The 22644-nt window shown below is 48.5% G+C and overlaps 7 protein-coding genes and 2 non-coding genes across 9 annotated transcripts; 3 read left to right on the forward strand and 6 right to left on the reverse strand.

Moving 5' to 3' along the window:
* Positions 1-1190: 1190 nt before the first annotated feature.
* On the reverse strand, positions 1191-1449 carry V8C40DRAFT_279953 (uncharacterized protein; the record flags this gene model as incomplete). The annotated part of the gene is made up of 2 exons (XM_083221319.1): positions 1191-1343; positions 1410-1449. 2 exons carry the CDS (start codon positions 1447-1449, stop codon positions 1213-1215), a joined length of 171 nt encoding a protein of 56 aa, XP_083071906.1. The 3' UTR covers positions 1191-1212.
* Positions 1450-3460: 2011 nt separating this feature from the next.
* V8C40DRAFT_t139 lies at positions 3461-3550 on the reverse strand. The gene has a single exon. It is a non-coding gene; the product is annotated as a tRNA-Val (tRNA).
* Positions 3551-7458: 3908 nt separating this feature from the next.
* V8C40DRAFT_266764 (HpcH/HpaI aldolase family protein) lies at positions 7459-8567 on the forward strand (the record flags this gene model as incomplete). The annotated part of the gene is made up of 3 exons (XM_083219788.1): positions 7459-7809; positions 7884-8076; positions 8164-8567. 3 exons carry the CDS (start codon positions 7459-7461, stop codon positions 8565-8567), a joined length of 948 nt encoding a protein of 315 aa, XP_083071907.1.
* Positions 8568-9613: 1046 nt separating this feature from the next.
* On the forward strand, positions 9614-11620 carry V8C40DRAFT_247559 (amino acid/polyamine transporter I). The gene is made up of 2 exons (XM_083216357.1): positions 9614-10568; positions 10651-11620. The coding sequence occupies exons 1-2, from the start codon at positions 9845-9847 to the stop codon at positions 11538-11540; spliced, it is 1614 nt and encodes a 537-aa protein (XP_083071908.1). The 5' UTR covers positions 9614-9844; the 3' UTR covers positions 11541-11620.
* On the reverse strand, positions 11562-13526 carry V8C40DRAFT_247562 (ribosome biosynthesis protein RRB1). The gene is made up of 3 exons (XM_083216358.1): positions 13476-13526; positions 13177-13412; positions 11562-13078 (listed from the first exon to the last, which is right to left on the reverse strand). Exons 2-3 carry the CDS (start codon positions 13376-13378, stop codon positions 11817-11819), a joined length of 1464 nt encoding a protein of 487 aa, XP_083071909.1. The 5' UTR covers positions 13379-13412; positions 13476-13526; the 3' UTR covers positions 11562-11816.
* Positions 13527-16223: 2697 nt separating this feature from the next.
* V8C40DRAFT_247564 (uncharacterized protein) lies at positions 16224-17104 on the reverse strand. Its single transcript, XM_083216359.1, has 2 exons — positions 16853-17104; positions 16224-16796 (listed from the first exon to the last, which is right to left on the reverse strand). Exons 1-2 carry the CDS (start codon positions 16872-16874, stop codon positions 16573-16575), a joined length of 246 nt encoding a protein of 81 aa, XP_083071910.1. The 5' UTR covers positions 16875-17104; the 3' UTR covers positions 16224-16572.
* Positions 17105-17169: 65 nt separating this feature from the next.
* V8C40DRAFT_t138 lies at positions 17170-17243 on the reverse strand. Its single transcript has one exon. It is a non-coding gene; the product is annotated as a tRNA-Asn (tRNA).
* Positions 17244-17411: 168 nt separating this feature from the next.
* On the reverse strand, positions 17412-19150 carry V8C40DRAFT_247568 (PIG-L family deacetylase). Its single transcript, XM_083216360.1, has 4 exons — positions 18341-19150; positions 18058-18248; positions 17909-17976; positions 17412-17796 (listed from the first exon to the last, which is right to left on the reverse strand). Exons 1-4 carry the CDS (start codon positions 18648-18650, stop codon positions 17457-17459), a joined length of 909 nt encoding a protein of 302 aa, XP_083071911.1. The 5' UTR covers positions 18651-19150; the 3' UTR covers positions 17412-17456.
* Positions 19151-20562: 1412 nt separating this feature from the next.
* Positions 20563-22152, forward strand: V8C40DRAFT_247571 (glycosyltransferase family 32 protein). Its single transcript, XM_083216361.1, has one exon. The coding sequence runs from the start codon at positions 20868-20870 to the stop codon at positions 21885-21887; it is 1020 nt and encodes a 339-aa protein (XP_083071912.1). The 5' UTR covers positions 20563-20867; the 3' UTR covers positions 21888-22152.
* Positions 22153-22644: the final 492 nt, after the last annotated feature.

Below are 22644 nucleotides of genomic sequence, written 5' to 3' on the forward strand. Positions count from 1 at the left end.
AAACCAAAGTGCGAAGTGCGATGAATCGATGCAGGGGATGGTTGTAAGGCTGGCCAATCGGTGGCGCCCAAGCTGATGGTTCAAGGGATCATCTCCTGAGATGGGAACATCCGGAAGACGAAGCGGAATGACGACGTTCCGAATAATGACCTCGAGAGGCAGCTCGGTGATTGACTCATTGCAGCATTCGGTATACGCGGTCTACGCGGAATTCCAGATTGACGAAGCTTCATCACGGCCATCGTCAGACGCTGCGGCAGTTGGCTTTCACGGGACCATGGTAAACCCGCCAAAGCAGTGTGGCGAATGCACAAGATCCATGTCAGTTTGGCGGTTGGCCCAATAAGCGCCCAGGACGAGGCGCAGAAACCCAGGAGGATCCCCAGAAGGATTGCCCCTGGCATCAAGGCATACTTGCGTCGATTGATCACGGGAATTGCGGCTGGGCCGTAAAGCAGAGCAATGGCGCGTCTAGATGACGCTGCTTCATCGTGCGCCATAGCTAAATATGAATATTTGCATGATGCTAATGCCAGGCAGACTTTGTGAGTCTGTCCCACAGACTGGAGCTAATACGCGCCTCACATTATTAATAACAACAGTGGGCGATCTCATCTGGCGACAGCTTCAGCTGTGTTGGGTAACTCGTCGCTGACGTAGCAGAGCGCGGCGTATTTCCACAAGAAGAAAGTCATTCATTACCGTTTTTCGAAGAGCGTAAAGTGATGCGAGATTACCGTAGAATGTGCAGCGAATAGTACATGGATTTCATCCAGCCAGTCTTACTTGGCCCGGGTTGTTGGACTACTTCTCGGATATAAGTGGCCCGGCGGCAATAGCGAGCTAAAATCCCATCAAAGGCCAAATTAACCAATAAAACGGGCTCATTCAAGATTCCGGACCAAAAACCGGTTCGTTTTGATCCCATGGAAGTCTACGCACACGCATACGCATCGATCTCCAGCCCCGGTATCAAATCACATTGCAGCACGGCGATGTCCGATGCAGGTGGAAGATGACAGGTTACAGGATGAATCAAAAGTCCAATTCAATCTAAGCTAGAAGTACAATGTGATCTATGACTGGCGCCCGTAAATGCGATAGCCCTGTGGTTGCCCTCTTTAACTCCTCTAGTCGAAACATGCCAAATTGTGAAAAATACAATCGAGTTCTGCATCCAGTGCAAAAGTCGTAGAATGTTGTCTCGCTGCATCACTTCTTCTGAGATCCAGAAGTCGAGCTAGATCCTCCAGCTCCAGATGTTGGTGTACTAGCCGAAGTGTTTTGCGCACCAGATCCTGAGGATCCTGATTGACCGGCAGTGTTGTTGGTGCCGTTGGCATCTGAAACTTGTGTTGGTTTTGCTCATTGCTTTTCAAATTTCTATATAAAGGGAGAGATGAACCTACCAGCTACGGAAGCCATAACCACAACAAGAGGGAGTCTCATTTTGTCAATGATGGCGATTTCGATTGTCACAAGGGTAAGTATTGGAGTGTTTGGTATGTTATATCTTTTCTCTTTTGTTAATGGTGCTGTTCTGAACCTGATGGACAATATCTTCATTCCCTATCCCAATATTATATATCTTTCCACGCTGTCAGCGTGACGCGGCCCTGACGAACACGTTGAATGGCCGAATGCCATCCAAGCTGAACAGAATAGGGCAATGCATTTACCAACCCATACCGTTTCAACGTCCTGAAGGATGAAGGTTGGCCGAAAGGCGGGATAGGCTGATATGCTGACCGAAAAGTGCAGTTCCATGTCAGCACAAGAGCCAGCATGACTGCTGACTGCCAACATTTACACTGCGTCGGCAACACTCACTCTGCGATACCGAGTATCATGAGATTGCTTTTGAATTATGAATCGAATTATAATTCAAAAGTTTTTGTCTCTACTTTCGGTTGTGCGGAATATTATCAATGTGCATTCTCGTTCCTTTGTCAAATGTGCACATATCCGAGGTGGGCTCGGACATGAACAGAGTGCTGCGCCCGATAGACGTTGATATTGCGAACTATTTATCAAAAGAAAGATATATCTTCTTTCTAACTAGACTAAAGACTCTCATTCATTTACATGATGATAGGATTTACTAGAAGCAAGTTCACGTTGGTCATACGCGATGCACCTTTACAAAAGGCGCTACAGGATTCTTACATGTCCATGTGATGTCTCCATTCAGAATCAAATTGATTTTATGTTATTGTAACGTTAATTTGTCATTTCAGATTGCCAAGTCCATTGATTTATGATTAACCGATATGCCCAATTGCCTGATCATGACATTCTGATTATGGAAACAGTCAAGGAGCCCCATTGCACAAGATACAAGATACTGTCTAAGCCTTCCTCTTGAAGCTGAATATCATGTATCATTTGTTATGACTTTGCAGATAACAACAGCATATGACCCGAAATATAATCCCTAATTCCTTTTGTCGATGTCATTCAGATAGGGTAGCATTCTACGCCCAATTCGTCCAAAGTGCGCCTCGGCAATTGCACTTTTGCCGTGTCAACCGCAGCCCCGGAAATTACCTATTTTTCTTTATCATTGATAAAACATCTTCAAGTCCCGTTCTGTGTCATTAAATAGGATTCTCGGGTCAGTTGCACAGCTGAGCCATTGCCGGTGACCTGATTGCCAGACAAGTCACTTCTATTTCGAAATGATCCTAAAAAAATGAGAAACATTTCCTACTCACATGTAACCTCGAGTGAAACATTTCTCTAAATCTGTCAGAACCAGGCTGTGTTTGGGAGCACTCGTTCATTGAACTGCTCAGCCTTGTATGACTGACAGGTTTCAGCCCTATAACCTGACTTAGTAAAGAAGAAGGATCAGTATTCGAAACAACGAGCCTCATGCGCAAGGCAGACGCACATTAGTCCCAAAATAAATAACACACGCTAGAGGTAGTGGGACAATTGAATAGTGGTACGGCGTGGCGAAGGCGATTGAATACGACGCCAATCTCGCAACGTTCCGCCTAACGTTGGATAATAGTATAAAGAGACCCTTGTAATGTAGAGTAGCACTCATTGGAATACTGGAATGTACAGAATAAAGGAATTTATAGCAACAGCTTTACATGCAATGCCTATTTATCACTCATTTGGCTATGTGATCAAGGCATTGGGAATTTGAGGATAGAATTGTTGGCTACAGCACTCGGAGGAGTTGCTTAAGACATTGAGAAAATAAATCAGTGTATAGAATGGCTCTGCAACGTCCATACAGCATTGCCTTTCCGCATTTTAGCACTAACGGATGCAAGTCATTGCGCTTGTATTGGCGCAAGGATGAATCGTGTATCATGTAAATGAGAGGCGCGATGTTTCAAGACTACAACAAGTTTCGTATCCTGATAGAGCAGCGCATGAAAATTAAATAAACAAAAGAACAAAAAGGGAATCGGATATCAATTAAATGCGTCAAATGCAAAAAGAATGATTTCGCCCGGGCTCGAACCGGGGACCTTTTCGGTGGTGTCAACGAAAGATGTTAACGAAATGTCATGACCAACTAGACCACGAAACCATTATGCTATCTGATTGGTGGAAACAAGCGGCCGCATATGAAGTATATAAACCTCCCAGAAGCGGACGACAGTCTCATCTTGGAATCTCGAAGCGATGAGATCTGATGACAATACGGCAAAACACATCCGAATTCCGTTTTCAAACTGATGTGAGATTATCTGAGATTGATCTAGGACCAAACTTGAAGAGGGAATTAGGATTATACCGCTGTAGAAGCTCACCCTATGTAGTATTTTGTGATAGGTTCAAAGAGAAGTCGGCAAATTGGATTTCAACCTTAATTTGCCGATGTCCCCAAGCCACAGCAAACGCGGCTGCTTACCGCTTCTCTCATTGTGACGCAAAAGAGAAATGCTTGAACAAAAATGCTAGACCGCGGACTTTTATCCGTACTGACGTCGGCCACGAAGAATTCCATGCACAGCCTCAAAGCGCAAATCCGAAATCCGAATCAGAGATAACTATAACGCAATATGCAAGTGTATAAGTGAGTAACTCCTCAAAGTAGCAATCGTCCGAAGACTTGAGTCACTTTCCCATTTTCACAGTTTAGCATTATCTCGAAAGAAACGCAGTCATCCACTAACTCAAGTTAAATCACCGCTCGGCCTTCAACGAACCACCCGATCGTATGGATGTCGAGGTTCCCGGAGTAAGCAAGTTCCCCGCCAGCCCGTAAGCCGATCCCCAAAGAACTGGGAACCATTGCCACCAGATGTGGCCTAGTGAACCCTCTCCGGCTATCGCTCAACAGAACCATATGTTTTACAACGTTCTGTTTCTCCCCGTTCCTCTAAACCCAACACAGCGTGCCGGAGATGAACTTTTTTGTTGATTTTTGTTGACTTGAGGTGATTGCGCCTGATGAATAAGCGCTAACTACCGAGCATGTTGCCCGTTTACTGTTCGTGTTGCTCATAGTAGCAAAACTAGTCTGACTCGAGTGATAATTTACTACCTAGTAGCATGCTTATTCATGCTAAAGCGTGCGTGGGGGAGATAGCAGCTGCAGGACAACGAGCAACATTAGCTCTTTTAGGAAAACAATGTTGGAACTTATGGTGATGGAAGAATTATATGATATGTATTGTATAGTAATTACTAGAGGTATAGTAATTCTCTTCAGGGCGTCAAACAAAAAGGCTCGCGATAGATGGAATCTATTAGTGACCTGTTGATGATATGGACAACATTCTATTAAGGATGAAAGATTGTCATCATTTTATGCCTGACTAATAAACATATAAAACGGAATTCCATACGTACAGATCATGAATTCCATTTAGACCCTATAAGAGCATGCCAGGTTGTCATTTCACTCTTACAGCACTAGCGCATCACGCCCGGGACTATACTATTACGAAGTACACGTATAACCGTATTTCTTACTTATCACACAAGAACTTCTGTCAATAGTACACGGGAAGCACCTTAAATAGTGGTCCTTCCGAGCCTATAAGGCATCGCTTAATGATTTGTATTAAAATAGAATACGCTACGGCGAATTACCTGATACCGGACTCTATGACAAATGATAGATATCGCTCGGAGCAGATGAGGTAATTGGACCAGGTTCAATACAACTTCTTCAGCACTCTTGGCAAACCTCTATTCTATTTATATGCAAGTTGAATTGTTATGTGATGTGTATCACAACACTATCAGCAGCCAAGTCTGATAGCGGGCTCTGATTCCAACTCAGTGATAGGACTAAGGGGTAAGCTGTCTCGTTCCTTGCCGTCTTTACCGTCTTCAACTAGGCAGCAGATGAAGAATGCACTGAGTAAACCAGAGCGGAATTCGTAGTGTCCCCACAAGGCTCTTGTGGCTCAGGGTTTTGCAGCCACTGCTGACTCTGGGTCGATAGAGTTTGGAAAATGCTGACAGTGCGAGTAGTCGACGAGCTTGCTCTTCTCAGGATAAGCAAGCATTCCAAGTGAATCATGGATTAAACTGAATTATGACCCAAATCCAATGACAAAAAGTATGTATACCAATTCCATGGCTTTGAGTTCATAGAGTGTACACATCACATTTCCGCAATTGCATTTCGGCTTTGACCAAAAGTCTGATTCCGCACCACAGAGGCGCACCGGCTCCCCGGCCCTTACAGTGTTCACACACTGGCGGAACTGTTGCCGCACTGAGGTTGGATTCGCCGCCGGAAGTGTGGAGCCGAAGGAGCCGATCCGCAAAAGCCTAAGAATCATAATCCACGGTATGAACTTATCCCCCTGATCTCACATCACACTAGAGAGGTCCCTCCGGAGAAGCCCCAGCGTCGGTGAAGGCAATTGATGTGGTCGGGCGTGTTAGCCATGTTCCTAGTTCTGACGGGAGAAAATCAGCCCATGACAAAGAGACTGGCCCCCTTGGGAACCCCATGGTGTGTCCTCATCTATGCCCCAGTGGAGGAAGATGCCAAAATAGTTGAGGGTAATACGTTCAATTCTGCCTTGTTCTTGCACCTGTGAAACATGGCAAGAGTTTGCGAGGTGTTTTGCGAGCAGAAGGACAGAATACATGCTCTTGTCCATTCTTGTTTGCCAAAATGGTTCCACAAGGAGACAGTGGCAACACACAAACAATTGAGCATCCTGTATACCGGTGGCTACTATTCTTCTCGCCCCGCCTCAGCCCTATGGCTCAAGAAAAATAAGAGTCAAAAAGTCTCATAAGACTGACATCCAGTTTTGGCTGCGCTAATCGACCCTCTTTGCTACCCAAATACAAGCCTCCAGCGATCCAACGTGAGACACGCTACATCAACTTGGGAGAATAGATCCCAGGAATGCAACAGTGCCTCAATTTCGGTGGTAACAGGAGTTCGTACAACTATTTCCGGCGCCATGGATCTAGTCAATTACACATAAGCAGTTGCCATTGAGCAGTTGCCATCGATTGGTTCGGTTGAATGTGAATATGATGACGGGGCTGTTCAGGCTTCATTATCTGTCATTCAAGTCCCTACTGTATTTTATACAGACTACATGCTGTCACTTGTGATAACTCATGTTTTAGGTCTAGCGATAGCAATCTTGCATCATCATACCTGATATCCGGAGGCTAGGAGTAATTAATTCCGGACAAGTTATGTAAATTGGAGAATCAAGTCAAAGAGTCCGCACATGCGATATCTCAAGAGCCCAGAAATTGGCTAGATATGGACAAAATGTCCCTTTCAAGCGGCGGGGTGGGCTAAAGCCGCCAAGAAGGAGGCTGTGGCGTACGCCAGCCGTGGTGATATGATGTCCGGCATTCATCATATCTCCATCTGTCAAATCGAGCTCCTTACTCATGCTATCGCCGATTCACCGTTAATTCCGCCGAAAAGAGCTCAATAATAAGGACTTTTGTCGTAAATCTGTAGTTTTAGATGATAACTCTTAGCCGCACCGTGTTTTTGTTGCCGAATAATAGGGGTTTCGCGGATATGATCAGCGTTTGTTCGCCCATCGTTGTATGCACATTTCGATCAATCAACTTTCATATTCTTGTATTAGTAGGTGAATTCTGGATATAAGCGGGTCATTTTCCAAAATTGGGCTGTTGATTAAGCCATTAACCTTGATATAATGATCCTGGAGGGTGTGGAGGGTGTAAAGGGTGTGTCGCCTCATCCTGCTAACCTGTACCTAGCTGACCCTCCTTGAAGCAATAAGCTCACGAGCGGGTAAGCCTTAGTTGAAGTAAGGAGCTCACAACAGGTGAGCAGAAGGATTGGTTGGAGTTGAGGTGAAGCAACTTGGACTATAAAAGGGACGGTGGCCTCTGGAAGGCAATCGTTCATTCGGATCTCATTATTTACCAGCCATTCAATCTATCGCTTGCTTTTTCAGCAATAGCTCACACACCCAGCTAAACAACTTATAGCTCACCGAATATTTTCACACGCATACTTTCACAATGGCTTCAGCACAAGGCATGGCCGCATATGCTGCGCCCTCTCTTTTCCAGCCTCACCTCACCCGTCAGGCCATCCGAGATGCTCACAAGAAGAAGATTCCCCCCTTGATTGGATACTATGGCGGTCTTGGATCCACGAAAATTTCGCGCTGGGTGGCACCTCTCAACTTTGATGTCGTCTGGGTCGACTGGGAGCATAGCAGCATGAACGTGGAGACGATGACAACCATTGTTCACGAGGCCATTTTCATGAGCCAAGGAAGGACAATTCCATTTGTCAGAGTGCCAGGACACGATCACGCCTCAATTGGATATGCGCTGGACGCCGGTGCGAGCCTTGTCATTCCCCAAGTAAGTTACACGCGATCAATAGTACCATAAAGCGCCATGTTGTGAGATGGCAAAGCTGACTCGAATGTAAAAAGGTTGAAACTGTTGAGCAAGCAAAGCATGTCATATCATCAGCCAAGTTTGGGTCCAAACAAAGGGGCACTCGCTCGGCACCCCCCTTCCGACTGATGCCTGGTGTCACAGATATGGCATTCCAGCCGGGCAGAGATATCTTTCAGGCGCTCAATGATCAGGCCGCCATCATGATTCAGATTGAATCGCTAGAAGGTGTGTTTTCATTCCCTCAGCTTTGAGATTCAGCTTGTCCGCAGCCATCCGTCAAATGGACCCCCTAGCTAACTCTTCGTCCGCCAGGCATTAACAACCTGGACGCCATTCTCACCGAGGTGCCCGATATCGACATGGTGTGGCTCGGAAGTCTCGATTGTCGTGTAGAAATGAATTTGGCAAGCAACTATGGCATGGGCGGTAACGAGCCCGAGTGGCTAGAGGCTCGCCAGAAGTTCTTTGATGTCCTTGACAAGCACGATAAGCCCTATGGTGGCTTTGCCTTTTCCAGCCCTCCCTTTGGCACCCCAGAGTCCTTCAAGAAGGCTGCAGAGCGCATGTCCTTCATCATCGTGGCAGCCGATGTCAAGGCGCTGGCCGGCATGGGAGAAACGCTGCAGGAAGCGCGAGGGCTTGTGGAAGGGCTTGTGGTACCGGAGAAGAAGGTGAATGGAGAGAATGGACACAATGTTAATGGTGAGAAATTATAGATTGGCGGCGATTGGAAAGAATGATGGCAAAAGAAATAAAAGAGGGATGAATGTGAATGTGAGGGAGAGAGGATGGAGATAGATCAGAGGGGGTGATGTAAGCAGCAGTCGGAGACGGCAGTTGCAGTGCTCAGCGTGCTTTCCTGCTTTGAAGGAGTATCATCTGTTAGTCAGCTATCACGGCTCTTATAATAAAGCTTCATGATTCAAGATGCCTTGCCTTGGACACATCAACAGTTTTCAGCTGAACAAGTTGACGTGCTTCACCTGCTTCCTCTCCGCACGTCAATCGACACCATTTACATAACAGCAACCCTTAGCGCTTGCTCGAGATCTGGGGAAGACGCCGTTATCGCGCACCATGTGGGACTCGTGCGACATGTGAATCTGCAATCGAATCAAAGGCGTCGCCTGTGCAATGTTCTCCAGTCATTGCCTTTACGAGTATCCCCAAAGACGAAACGGGATGCTTATCTCGCCATGCTGCCGCGGCCTCCCCGCAAATCGACAACGGCGAGCGCTGAGGATTGGCTACTGCTGGGTCTTGATCCCTGGCGGATACAACCCTTGACTCGTGCGGTCCGATTTGCGTTGCATCGCTATCATGCGCTGTTGCCTTCGGGCCATCGCTTGGCCTTTCAGCTGAATTGGAGAAGAGAATAACGCTCAATGAGGGTCGCATTGTACAGATCAGAGAGGAGCATATAGACTACTTGCAGATGCCACATGGAAATCGGAAATCTGAGACATCGGCATCGCTTACCTCGACGCCGGCAAGCAGCAGGGCAAAACAAGCTTATCGTCAGCCAGCGAATGCTTGGGCCAGAATCGGCACCGCCGTTACTCGTTCGAGATGAAGCCACGACTAGGGGCCAGGCTAAGCAGCTAGCACGCGACAGCGACGCTGCGGAGGGCGCATCAAACATGGAATAGAATTGAGGAGCCTCGGCCGTCGTCATCGGACGAACCACTGCGGCACGAGATAGATAGCATCTGACGAGCTTCTTATCTACAGCCCTGGCCATGTCTCCAGTTGCAACCTGTCTCTTCTTTCTCTTCATATTTTCCTTTTTCCTCTTCCTTTTCTTTTCTTTGTTTCTCTGCTTTGCATGGCTCTGGAATTGGCTAGACATTGAGATTGACAACACATTGGCGCCTGCCTAGACTCGCCCTCACTGATTACCTAGGAAGCAATTCCTCACCGACAACCACCGATTGGCATCGCGTGCCTCTTACACATACATATACACAGACATAGACGAGAACTTTCTGCAGCCATGGATACTCGCCGCCGCCGCTCTTCTGTTGGCAGCGGCGCCCAGACGGCCGACCAGGCCCTCGCCTCGCTGGGCTACAAGGCCGAATTGCCCCGTCATCTCTCCATGATGTCCATCCTCGGCCTCTCCTTCGCAATCATGGCCGTTCCCTTTGGCCTCAGCACCACTCTATACATCACACTCACCAATGGCCAGTCCGTCACCGTGCTCTGGGGCTGGGTGCTCGTCTCCCTCATCTCCATCTGCATAGCCGCTTCTCTCGCCGAAATCTGCGCCGTCTTCCCCACGGCCGGCGGTGTCTACTACTGGTCCGCCATGCTGAGTTCTCGCGAATGGGCACCTCTAGTCAGCTTCGTGGACGGATGGCTTACCCTCGTTGGCAATTGGACAGTCACTCTGAGCATCAATTTCTCCGGCGCGCAGCTGATTCTGAGCGCTATCTCTATTTTCAACGAAGATTTTGTGGCGAATACATGGCAGACAGTTTTGTGCTTCTGGGCCGTCATGCTGGTCTGCGCTCTGGTCAATGCTTTCGGCTCGCGATATTTGGACCTCATCAACAAAGTTTGTATATACTGGACGGCTGCTAGTGTCATAATCATTATGGTTACTCTGCTCACAATGGCCGACCACCGACGATCTGGCGAATTTGTCTTTGCCCACTATGACGCATCAAGCAGTGGATGGCCAACCGGCTGGTCCTTTTTCGTCGGGCTCCTCCAAGGTAGGCTCTCGTGCTGTCTCATTCCCTGTCCCTTTCTCAATCAGGTCATTTAACTAATAATTGATCCTTTTTCTCTGTATAGCTGCTTATACCCTTACCGGCTACGGCATGGTTGCCGCCATGTGCGAAGAAGTACAGAATCCCGAGCGCGAAGTCCCCAAGGCCATCGTCCTCTCCGTCGTTGCCGCTGGCTTCACCGGCGTCATCTATCTTATTCCGCTCCTCTTTGTTCTCCCTGACGTCCAGACGCTGCTCACTGTCGCAAACTCTCAGCCAATCGGTTTGCTCTTCAAGATCGTCACGGGATCTGCGGCGGGCGGTTTTGGCCTCTTGTTTCTCATTCTCGGAATCCTGATGTTTGCCGGTATTGGAGCTCTCACGGCTGCTTCGCGATGCACATACGCCTTTGCACGAGACGGTGCTATTCCTGGTTATAAGTTGTGGCGCAAGGTCAACACGTCCTTAGATGTGCCCATCTGGGCTTTGGTCCTGTCCACGGTCGTCGACTGCATTCTCGGCTGCATCTATTTCGGCTCTTCTGCTGCCTTCAATTCCTTCACTGGCGTCGCCACCATCTGTCTCTCTACGTCATATGGTGTTCCTGTTCTCGTCAATCTCGTTCAGCGCCGCAAAGCTGTAGAGCACTCGCCCTACCCCCTCGGGAAAGTTATGGGCCCCATCATCAACGTCATCTGCATCGTCTGGATCGTCTTCTCCGTCGTCATTTTCTGCATGCCTGTCTCGTTGCCCGTTGATGCGACGACCATGAACTACGCCTCAGTGGTATTCGCTGGTTTTGGAGCGATTGCATTCATCTGGTACTTTGCATATGCGCGCAAGAATTTCACTGGTCCCCCAGTCAGGAGTGCAGGAGAAGATAGTGAAATTACGACGGTGGGAGTTGCAGTGAACAGCCATGAAGGAAATGGCTCAGATTCACCTACAACCAATCCCGAAAAGGACCTCAAATAACTTAGTTAGTATTACGAATAATGAAATAATAATGAGCTTTTACCTCTGCTCTAAGTCTAAATCCCAAAATCAGCCTCGAGCTCTTCACTCGCCCCCTTTTAGATAATATAACGCAGCTTGTTCATCCATCAGAAAACATTCAGTATAGTGACCATATAACATGTCATAATTCATCCATCTATTACACACTCCCACTATCTATACCAGCGAAGTATGCCCATAATCATAACGGGTATATACAAGAAGAAAGCCGAACAAAAACTTTTGTCATCACCCTTAAACACTAATAGTCCGGAACACGCTAAACTCTTCACCCGTGGCAATCAAGCTGCCCGGAATCTGCGGGTGCCAGTGCACCTCCCTAACGTCCTTAAGGTAGTGCACGAAGAGCAGCTGAGGCGGCACATCCTTGACACCGGCCGTGTCCTTGCTCTCCTCGTCGTCCAGCTCGACAGCGAGATCCCACAATGTGACGGTGTTGTCGGCAGAGGCCAGGGCGACGATGGAGTCGTCCGTCGGGTGCCACTCGATGCTGCAGACTTGCTCCTTGTGGTAGTTGAAGCTGGCCAGCGGCTGGGGCTTGTTGGCGTTGCCCTTCCACTGCCGGAGATCCCAGACGGCCCATGTTCCGTCGTCGGCTCCCGAGGCGAGAAGGTTGGTCTGGTGTCTTGACCACGACATTACGTTGACGTCGTAGTCGGAGACTTGGACCGTGATTGCTGGCTTGCGAGACTTGGAGCGGACGTCCCAGATGCGGATGGTGCCGTCGCTGGAGGCGGATGCGAAGACGGACTGCTCGGAGGGAGACCACTGGATCTCCTCGACGCTGCTGGTGTGACCCTGGAACGCCCTGTTGTCGGTGACCCAGCCGCCTCCGTCAGTGCGCGAAGTCATGTAGATGAGGCCGTCGTTGTCACCAGTGAGGAGCTTTCCACCGGGGACAAGCGGCGACCAGTCCACGGCGTAGCCCTCAGACTTGTGCGCCCTGATGGTAGAGATGGGCTTGTTCTGCTGCGCCGTGATGACGGTGCCGGGGACGTCGAACGAGGTGAGGTGGGGTGTAACGTCGTGGATGAAGACGTGTGCGGATTCGGTCATGGTGGCTGTGAGCGTCGTGGGAGGCTTGGAAGGGTCTTGGCTGGGGATCTGGTGCGTGCGGATACGGTTGGTGCATGAGTTGAGAGGAATCGACTTGCTCTCCAGGATGGGATCGGCATCCTCGTCGTCGTCGTCCTCAGAGTCGGAGTCGTCGCCGTTGCGATCCATTTTGCTCAGGCCGCTGAACTTGACGACCAGCAGCTCATTCTCGTGAGCCTTCGAGGACTCGGCCTGTGTTCCGGTGACGGTGTACATGGTGTGAGGATAAGCCTTGCGGTTGTCGCCGAGGGAGTCCCTGACAATGTCAAAGGACAAGCAGGGCCAGGGCGTGTTGAGGCCGTGCAACATTTCGTACGTCGTCAAATCAGGCGCCAGCGTCTGGCCAGGCTCTAGCTTGCTTCGTCCGACAATGAAGGTTCCTTGATCAACCTCCATAGCCTCTATATCAACCAATTTTCGTCAGCTACAGCCCCCAATTGAATCTTGTTGAACAGCCCAGCGCAATGCGCAAAAGGTGCTACTATTGTTGGACACTTACGCTCTTTCTCCTCGGCTTCTCTCTCGGCATCTGGCCGTCCATCTACACCAGCCTCGATGATTTCATCCTCGCTCTCGAATTCGTCTTCAAACTCGTCCTCAAACTCGCCCATATCCTTGTCCATATCGACATCCATCTGCTCGGGGCGCTCACCACCCTTCAGCGGCAGGTCGCCATGATCGTCCGCTGTGCGCTTCGACATAGTTATCGTAATGTGTAAAAGTTCGCTAGATTACCTGATGAAGCTTTTATGTCAGTCAGATTTACATACAAAGCAATCAATGCGCGCATCTACTCACGTTGAATCTGGACTCTGTGCGGAATCGCAAAATTGAAGCTGCGAATCTTCAACAGCACAATTTTTGAGCCCCTCTAAAAAAAATTCCATGTAGAAAAATCTTATCGGCTGATAACGGTAGAGCCACATGAACCCCCGCTATGTGGCTGAAAGCTGTGGCTGAGCATTTCAGGGTACCCAAAAGTGCGTGAGGCTACCTAACCTAGAATCTTTCTTTTATTCTCCATGACAACAAAAAATTGGGATCATTCTAGTTAAAGAAGAAGTCAATCGTATTCGAATCAAGAATATTATGTGCTTGTTAAATCGTTTCATGGGGGGATTAGAGTATAAATGCTGTGACGTTCGGGAGAGGCGTAGCGCATCGTTGGAGTATTTGAAAGTGAGTCCAAAATGCATATTGTCTACACACGCACTACAGTTGCCAGGTTGATAACCAAGAATCCTTTTATTACAGGCTCTACTACTTATGAGCGAGCAATCCATCACTTTTCGCAGAGTTTTTTCTCTCTATCAAATTCCTCAGCTTTGCAATGGTGATGTATTGCCTCAGTGTGGTCACTCGATTGAAACTCCTCCATCCAACAACTTGAGCTTGGTATTGGCTTCTCGAAACCTGACCCCTTTGTAAGTTGCTTCACCAATAGGCAGACGATAAAAACTCTCTATAGCCGCTTACTGATCCATGGCACGTGTGACACGCTGTGCCAAGTCCTCGATATTACCAATACGCGTATACGTTTATTATGTATCCCGTAATCGTATTCTTATTTCAACTCCAAAAGAGTTCATGTAGCTGACAGGTGGTAATGGAAGTCTCATACAATTGATATTTGTATAATGTCTGTCTACTGAACCTTTGTGCTCTCGATTTAATTGATCGTGCTTTAGTTGAAACCTGCAAAATACCCTTCACACGAGTCTAGGACCCCTATCAGGCGCAGTATGACTACTTGCTTGAGCTTCTGTAAAATTGGCAAGTATCCTGTCTTCTATTACTTGAGACCTTCTTCCAGGTGCAAGTTACCCCCAAGCCGTGCATTCCACTGAGGAAGCGTCAGTACGAGTAGGCCGTAAACCGCCGTAGAATATGAAAAGTACGTATAGAGGAGAAGAACATAGAGAAGAAAGAAAGGCGAAGTGTCCGAAAAGACGGAAAACCAGAATCTTTCATGGAGCCATTTATATTCGTTTACCATACATTTGCAAAATTCTTTTCTCTCCTGTGGTATTGCGATGTTGCGAGAACAACGGGAATTCCGTCCTTTGATATCCCCGCAGCGTCCATTTATCCAACTCAAATATTGATTGAGCGCGTTGTTGTCCTTGAGAGATAATACTGTACTAAGAAGGTGACAAGAATTTCATGAGTGTACTCTACCAAGCGTAGCTTTTATCGTTAATAGAATTACATTCTTAATGCATCTAGAACATGTGATGAAAAGTAGACGAGTCATTGCAAGACTGTGGATAGCTCACCCCACAGAAAGTGCTGGAAAATTTCATATTCACGTTGGAGCACCGTCATTCTCTCTGGTTGGCAAGTTACGGTCTCGTCCTTGGTATACAATCAGCCATGGTCATCGAGCTGAGAGGCCGCCAAGATCCGATGTATACCTAAGTTATTATTCATGTTTACAAATCTTAACAGTGATATGAGGCTCGCTACTCATGTTAGCTACCGTAATAGGCTACCCCTTTAATGAGTACATCAAACCTACCACTCTGACATTGTACTGATACATCATCTCTATCCCCTTCTCAACAAAAGTACTCGTTTCACTATCACAACCCCTATAATAATTATCATTTCAGCTTTGCATCTGTGGGGGAGGCCGACTGCTAAGTTTACGTAGAGGCTTTACTGTAGATGGACATAAGATGCCTTGGTGTTGATGCCTGGCTTGGTGCCCGAGATGAAGCCCAACCCTATCAACACTTACGTTCAAATGTTGTGATCAGCTTTGAGTTCTCTGATAGATCATACTTTAACTTTCACACATATAGTCTTATTTAAGGGGCCATCTACGCTTGTACTACTTGAGAAGTATACACCACAACCATACACAGCCGATATCCGTATCTAGAAGGTATCATGCCCCTGAGATCAAAGTCGGAGTTCCGCAGCGCGTCAAGGCATGGTGTTCTTCCGACGCAGGTACCCTCTAAAATTATCTGGTCAACGAGTTCATGCCTAAGATAACTATTCATAATACTTTGAATGGAGATCGAAGCCACTGATGCTTCGAATTACTTTTTTATTGATACTAAAAATTCTTGACTCGCACTGAAGTGAATTGTCTCATGCTATGGTTTCCAAGCCATCTTCGTATTCACATAGTTACCCGTAGATGGTGTGAATATGATCATCGGAGAAATACCCACATGCCCCTATCATCAAACTATATTCTGTATTTCGTAGTTGATAAGAAGACACCCCAACTCAGCTCGGCACTGCCTTTCGGAATAGTACCACGTCAATCACTGCAGGGGTTGAGACCCAAAGTTAGCACCCGGTCAAGTCTCTCTTGATGTTCCTATTTTAGCCAAGCTTTCTGGAACTTGATAACTTAGGGCTCAAGGGGATCCCCCTTTAAGGCTCGTAGGGCGGCGAACTCCTAGTATAACAGGAGCTTATATCTTTTGAGTCGCAACTTTCGAAGCTAAATGCCCGTGTCACTGCCAAGGGGGAGGCCGCTTATCACTGTACCTCTCAAGGCGTTGCCATTTCTGGGGACAACAGCATCTGGGGTGCCGCATCTGTCACAAATTCTTTTTTGCAATCGCGTCAGAAGTGCACTGACAATATGGGGGTCAGATGGGGACGCTATGCGGTAAAAGTCCGCACCGCACAGTCTAACGTCTTGGTTCTCAGCCTTGCCTAGCACAAGACACTATATTTACCGACATACATACATATGTAACCAGACTTGGTTGTATGAATCGAAATGTCTGCCCACCCCAGACTACCAAAATAACCGACATCAAGACTAGAGAAAATAAAGTCGCGACAGCTCGACCTTTGTTGAAGACCACTGGCGTTGGGCTGAATCAAGGCCCACAACCCTCATTTTAACCATGTCCTTTGGCTTATTGGCTTACCGTCGTATTCCGTTAGCTCGCTGCGAACCCTGGCTCCAGCCCAAAAGCCAAGAATCAGCCCTTCGTTCAGCTTCAACTTTTTCTCTTGTTTTCAAGGTGGGCCCAGCCCTATTGGCTAGTGCAGGACCGGAGAAGCTTGACCGGAGATGCTTTGCTCTTGGCATATCTTCACCTGAATGCCAGTGTTTGGTCTGAAGTTGCGCTGGACTTTTGGTCCAAGCTTGATAAAATGAGGGAACTTGTTTGGATAAAGAACTTTTTAACGAACGTTCTTACCGGTAGTTGATCCATGCTCCATCAATGGCGTGCTTCTCTGGAGGAGTGGCTCTAAGAAGATCTAGAACCAAGATAAAGAGTAACTAAGATGCAGTCTAGTTGTGTGAATGAGCAGGGTTGCATTGTATAGCTCATGCAGACCGCCAAGCGAATCCTCCTTCAAACTATTGCCGAGCTAACATATGACAACATTGCACGTTTCATTGGCGTTGGCCCTTGACAACTTGAGGCTATTCTTACCGACCGAGTCTTTGAAGCCTTAGTTGATTGGACAAAAAAGAAAACAGGAAAGAAAAAAAAAAAACAGCTGTTTGTGTCTCCTCCGGGAAGGCTCGAACTTCCAACCTCCTGATTAACAGTCAGACGCGCTAGCCAATTGCGCCACAGAGGAAAGGCTTTGATGCCTGCTGGGGCCGAGAGAAAGCTGCTATGAACGAATTGACTCCAGATTGCTAGACTGTCTGTCTTCACACTAGCTCATGCCACTCTCTCAAAGTCCCCTGCTCGTATTAGTGACCGGTTGCGGCATTTCACCATGTCATTGGAACTAGATCGGCGATTAAGCTAAACCTTTTTATTATGTTAATTACTATTATGATGATGATTATGATGATCCTATTTGAGTCGGTATTCTCTTGAGATCATTGAACCAGACGTATCGGCTGAGGATCATGTACAAGTGGCGGTCCCACGTATACTGGCTTTCATGACTGGCAAAGGCGCCGCGCGTCATGACATAACGATGCCACGAATTGGCCAACAGAGCCTTTGAGCTAATCTCTGGGCTGGCTTTTGTGGACGGATAAAAAATCGCAGAGATGATTCGCCAAGTAAAAGACAGCGCTGTCAATGGCAGGTCGAACAAGAAAGTATATTTCCTGAGAACTGCCGTGGTGACAAGCTTATATGCTGGGGGAGCATCTTTGTCACCCAACACATATTCACTATAACACGGTGAGGAGTCAGTGCAGTTCAAGTAGATGATGAATTGCGTTACATCGCTTAGAAAACAATGCAAGGAAATCGCTCAGGATACAATGCAAGGAAGTGGCGTACCTAACAGCTGCACTGACAGCTCTGTGGTTGATGTGTCCAGACACACCACCTTCGTCAAAGGTAATTATCTATGCAGTTGGTTAATGTACGTCAGCATCCCACAGTACGTCGAGCTAAGCTTGTGAAAGAGAGGGGACAAGGGGTCTTACGGCGTCAACCTCCCACTTCTTGACATACTCCCTCACGATGGCCTGGATGAGGTTTGTATCCCACCACACCCGGGGATTGTCTTGGAGGCTAGGGTGGTTCAACGCCTCGCATCTCGATGGGTTGATACCTAAGGCTTGACATGAGCCTTTTAGCTCTTGCTTGCGCGTCTCGCCTTTGCCATAATTGTTTCCTAAATAGTGGCACACGTCGCAAGTGACGACTGTCTTAGCATAGCCTCGTCTAATGCGGGGAAAATGGAGCCAAGAGGAAGGACAAACTAACCGGTCGACATGACTAGCAACCCGCCATTGATGGCACGGTTCCTATCGAGGATGCCCAGGATGGTGGGCGAGAAAAAGAGGCACTCATCGTCGGGATGCGCCGTCACCACCAGGAGGCTCTTTGACCGTAGCAGTTCTGGTGGCAGCAGGCGTGCATCACTACCAACGATATAGGCGAGGAACCATTGTAAGACAATAGGGATGACGAGTATGACGATGGCTACCCGAAGCAGGGTGCGGCGTCGGCTTCGCGTGCCCACAAGCCAATAGCAAGCCTTGAAGACTTTGGTATCGCGGATTTTGCGCGCCATGGCCAGCACGTGCTTGTGACAAAAATAAAATACAAAAAGTCACGAGGGAAACGAGAGGAAGAAGGAAGGGGGATAACAAAATAAGGGACTGTTTAAGCCGCTTAGAGCGGGACTCGCGAGTTGAAAATGTGCTTGTCAGTGCCCAAACGTTCCAGCTCCTAGTTTGAAGAAGTAAGACTGATGAGTAAACTGTGCCAAACTGGGCCTGAACCGACGTGGCATTGGCATTGGGACCCGGAAACAGCTACACAAGCACCGCCTCATGGCTTATTCGTTCTGGAACCAGGCTGGCTCGCCGCCACAAAAGCTTGACTGCAGCTTTGGCCCAATCCTGAGCCGTGGGTTACAGAGCCAGGGATCTTACAGTATTTCAGAGCGTGCCAATTCGCTGGGGGGCGTGCCACACCGGCCTTCTACCGCAAAAGTGCAACAGGATGAGCAAATGACAAATGAAGTTTGGAACTTTGAGCGTGGTAAGGCAAGGCATTTAGCTCGCCAGGACCCGCCCGATCCCTGTCAAACCAGTGATGACACTTGCAGGCTTGATATAAAGGCACCGGGTACTTGTCCCATTGGATTCGTACCTGCTTCGTACTAGCATGACAAGGACCCTGTTGAAAAGTACAAGTAGTGTTCGGGTACCAGTCTCTTGCGGCTCTTTTGCACGGCTTCCTCGTGTAACCAATATTGCAAAGCTGAAGCCGATACAACGACACAGCCGCCCCCCACACCCTGAGACAAGCCGTCCATGTCCCTTTCACATGGCGGAACCTGCCAAGACATGGTTCGTTTTTTAAAATCAACAGTCGTATTATAAGCGTATTCAGCCGAGAGCCCCAAGTACCGTACCCGTCTCGTCTCTACAAGGCATGTGCCGAGCTCAAGTTCTCATTCCAAGAAAGCCAAGCCTGCGTTCCGGCCAAGACCGCCACCACCCCATGCCGAGATGCCGAAATCTGCACAGCTCCAAGCTCCAATTCGGCAATGATGTTGCATGAGGTGAACGAAAGAGGGTCCGTTTCCCGGGTCGGTACGTGTAATTGCTGCGACGGCCTTACCTGGCACTTGCTTGGCGGACTCGCCTTGCGTGGTTTTGGCACGCCGCGCGCTTGCTAGGGCTTATTTGGCAGCCCTACAACGAACGAGTGTTTTTCATGCGCATGGCTTGTTACCTTGACCAGACCAGAGTCCCATCTCGTTTTTGGGGGCAAATTTAAGCTGCTGATGGGTAATAAGCGATAGGAGTTAGCGTGGCTTCATCATGTCACTCTGACGGGCCAATCCCACGAATGGGCATATCGTGGCGCGCACAGGGTCGAACAAAAGATACAAGGACTTGACACTCTTCGCCCTGACTCACTCAGCTTCTCCATCTCACTAATAGACATGGTCGACTAATAGACAATGGCCTTGGTGATCACGCTCTGTTCGAAAATATATTCTTGATTAGTAGAAGCGCCCATGTATGTCCCCTGACAACACTTGTCAACCAAGTAGACGAGATATTCTTAGTCCGTAAGCACTGTTGAGACAACTCACACTCTGAGCTGTGACCTCATGTTTCAGCATCTCTCATTCAATTCTCTCAATCCGAATAGTACGTACTGTACTGCCACTGGATTAATTTGTCGAACTCTTCTCAGGATTGACGCCGTACAGGGGAAATGGGAGTGGAGGGGTGTAGGATTGGCCCGTAATCACGGGTACGGTTAGCGATCCACGCCAGCTCTTTCGTACTTGGTGTCTTGGCTGTGGGTGCCAGCTCCTTTTTGCAAGGTGTGCATTGTCCAATGACGCGCTACTGAGATTCAACGAGTGGAACGGGGGCTATGTCAGAATAAGAGCGGAAGTACGAGAGGCCCCGACTTTGGTTAGATGAGCTAAATCGAGTAATGGTGTTGCGAGGGCTCTTCGTCCTCAGATTCAAAGCCGCTACTCCAGTTTGAAAACCAAAACAACTCCCTCCTTTTTTACCCACACGCCTCTCTGCCTTGACACAAAACATGTTCAACTAAACTTTAATGTTCAAATAATGCTCCTATTCTTCTAATTCTCTCCTTTCCTGGCGTATTACAACTCGAACAAAAACCTCACCATCGCTCTTTTCTTTTTCTTTCTTCCTGGAACCCGAGACACATTCCAGTCACTCATCCATTTGTCTCTTTCCCCCTTTCCTTCCTCTCCATCTCCCAACGCTAGTTATCTAGCATTGGCATCATGATTAAACTCCACGATTCTGGATCTGCCAACGACAAAAGCGAAAGAAGAGCGCGAACCTTTCTTTGGCTAGCGATACTGAGTTTCTTCTCAGCCATCTTCTGCTTCCGCCATCTCCTCTACACTTCATGGACGCTCGCCGCCCTTCCGCTCCACTGGCGAGCCCATCGCGAAAGCTTCCTCCTCTCACAAGAGCGAGATAACTTCGATGTCACATTTTCCAACTACAGTATAAACCAGCTCTCGGCATCCCCTTATGAGGACCTCGTGCCCCCCGTTTTACACCACATCGCCCTCGGCAGACATGGCACCCAATGGAGGACAGAGTGGAAGGAGACGGTTCAAAGCTGCATCGACATCCATCCCGGCTGGGAAACTCACGTGTGGACAGACGACACTGCCGCTCAATTCGTCGAGGACAAGTTCCCCGACCTCAAGGAGATGTGGGACAGTTACACATACCCGGTTGAACGAATCGACGCTCTCCGCTACATGCTTCTCTATGAATACGGCGGCGTCGTGCTCGACATGGACCTCAAATGCACACGCGCTCTCGGCCCTCTTCGACGATTCAGTTTCGTGGCGCCTGAAGCTCATCCTGTCGGCTTCTCCGTTGGCTTCATGATGTCCAGCAGGCGCAACAGTTTCGTCGGCGATATTGTCAACAACCTGGCCACTTACAACAAGCACTGGCTGGGCCTCCCCTACGCGACTGTCATGTTCAGCACGGGCTGCCACTATGCCTCGGTCATCCACGCCGCCCAACCTGACCGGAGCAGCCTGAAGATCCTTCCCGGACCGATGCACAGCCTCAACGGGCGGGTAACAACCCCCATATTCGAGCACTTGGGAAGCTCATCCTGGCACTCGTACGACGCTAGATTCATCACGTCGCTGGGCCGGAGGCTGCACCAGGTTGTGTTCTTTTGCGTGGGCGTCGCAGTGGCACTGTTGGTCAGGAGGAGATTAATTGTGAGGCGGGTATGGTGTAATTGCATGGGGGATCGGTCACTCGTATAACAAACACATTCACAATCACAAAAAACACGGACACACAGCACACAAGTGCACACATAGGGCAACAGGCACAACATACGCGAGGTTATGTAGGGTCCAGAAGGAAAGGACCTCCCGCGTTTTCTTTTTCGTTTCTTTTATTTCTTCTCATGTTTCACCATGTACATCTATAGTTTGGTTAGTTGTATTTCAGTAATACCCGTTAATAGAGCCTTGGAATATTTCTTTTGTTTCTACATATTCAATTTAGCCTCCAATAGTCCAATTCACAGTGACACAAGATCCTATTCACGACTTAGACACTGGGGAGTCGTCATCTCATTGATTCAGTATGGATGGCATACTTAATTCCGACGGAGATCGAGCCCATACAAATCATAAAAAAAGAGTGACCTGAGCAAAAGGCAAACCACAGGTACCCGGTACTCAGACGAGACTCGGGATATGTACGGAGTACATGCCATGGCTAAGCTTTTTGGATCTGCAGTGCCAAGCTTTTTCGAATCTGGAGCTAAGCACACAAGTCACTCGCAAGTCGAGACTCTGCCGGGACGCGGCCTGAAAGTGCCTTGTGGGATACTTGGCGGGAGGTGCTACCTTAGCACTACCTTAGCACTTGCCTGGGCCTGCGCCGGGGGAAGGAGCTAGTCGCCGTATCGATGCCTGGTCGGGACTAGGCGAGCCCGCGCGCCAGCAAATGGCATCGCGCAGGTGCCATCCAGGCTGCTTCCCGCGGACGCCCCAGGCCGAAGGGAAGGTG

This window comes from Trichoderma camerunense (assembly GCF_050948025.1).
Source record: "Trichoderma camerunense strain CBS 138272 chromosome Unknown V8C40scaffold_11, whole genome shotgun sequence".
Taxonomy (NCBI): domain Eukaryota; kingdom Fungi; phylum Ascomycota; class Sordariomycetes; order Hypocreales; family Hypocreaceae; genus Trichoderma; species Trichoderma camerunense.

Excerpts from the sequence above, each read along its gene's own strand:
- V8C40DRAFT_247571 (XM_083216361.1), top strand. The coding sequence starts at position 20,868 with ATGATTAAACTCCACGATTCTGGATCTGCCAACGACAAAAGCGAAAGA.
- V8C40DRAFT_247564 (XM_083216359.1), bottom strand. The coding sequence starts at position 16,874 with ATGGAGCATGGATCAACTACCG. Across the intron at positions 16,797-16,852 it reads GGAGCATGGATCAACTACCG|CTTGGACCAAAAGTCCAGCG; the intron begins GTAAGAACGTTC and ends CATTTTATCAAG.
- V8C40DRAFT_247559 (XM_083216357.1), top strand. The coding sequence starts at position 9,845 with ATGGATACTCGCCGCCGCCGCTCTTCTGTTGGCAGCGGCGCCCAGACG. Across the intron at positions 10,569-10,650 it reads TTTCGTCGGGCTCCTCCAAG|CTGCTTATACCCTTACCGGC; the intron begins GTAGGCTCTCGT and ends TTCTCTGTATAG.
- V8C40DRAFT_247568 (XM_083216360.1), bottom strand. The coding sequence starts at position 18,650 with ATGGCGCGCAAAATCCGCGATACCAAAGTCTTCAAGGCTTGCTATTGG. Across the intron at positions 17,977-18,057 it reads AGAAGTGGGAGGTTGACGCC|ATAATTACCTTTGACGAAGG; the intron begins GTAAGACCCCTT and ends CCAACTGCATAG. Across the intron at positions 17,797-17,908 it reads GCTGTCAGTGCAGCTGTTAG|TGAATATGTGTTGGGTGACA; the intron begins GTACGCCACTTC and ends ACCGTGTTATAG.
- V8C40DRAFT_247562 (XM_083216358.1), bottom strand. The coding sequence starts at position 13,378 with ATGTCGAAGCGCACAGCGGACGATCATGGCGACCTGCCGCTGAAGGGT. Across the intron at positions 13,079-13,176 it reads AGAAGCCGAGGAGAAAGAGC|AGGCTATGGAGGTTGATCAA; the intron begins GTAAGTGTCCAA and ends TGGTTGATATAG.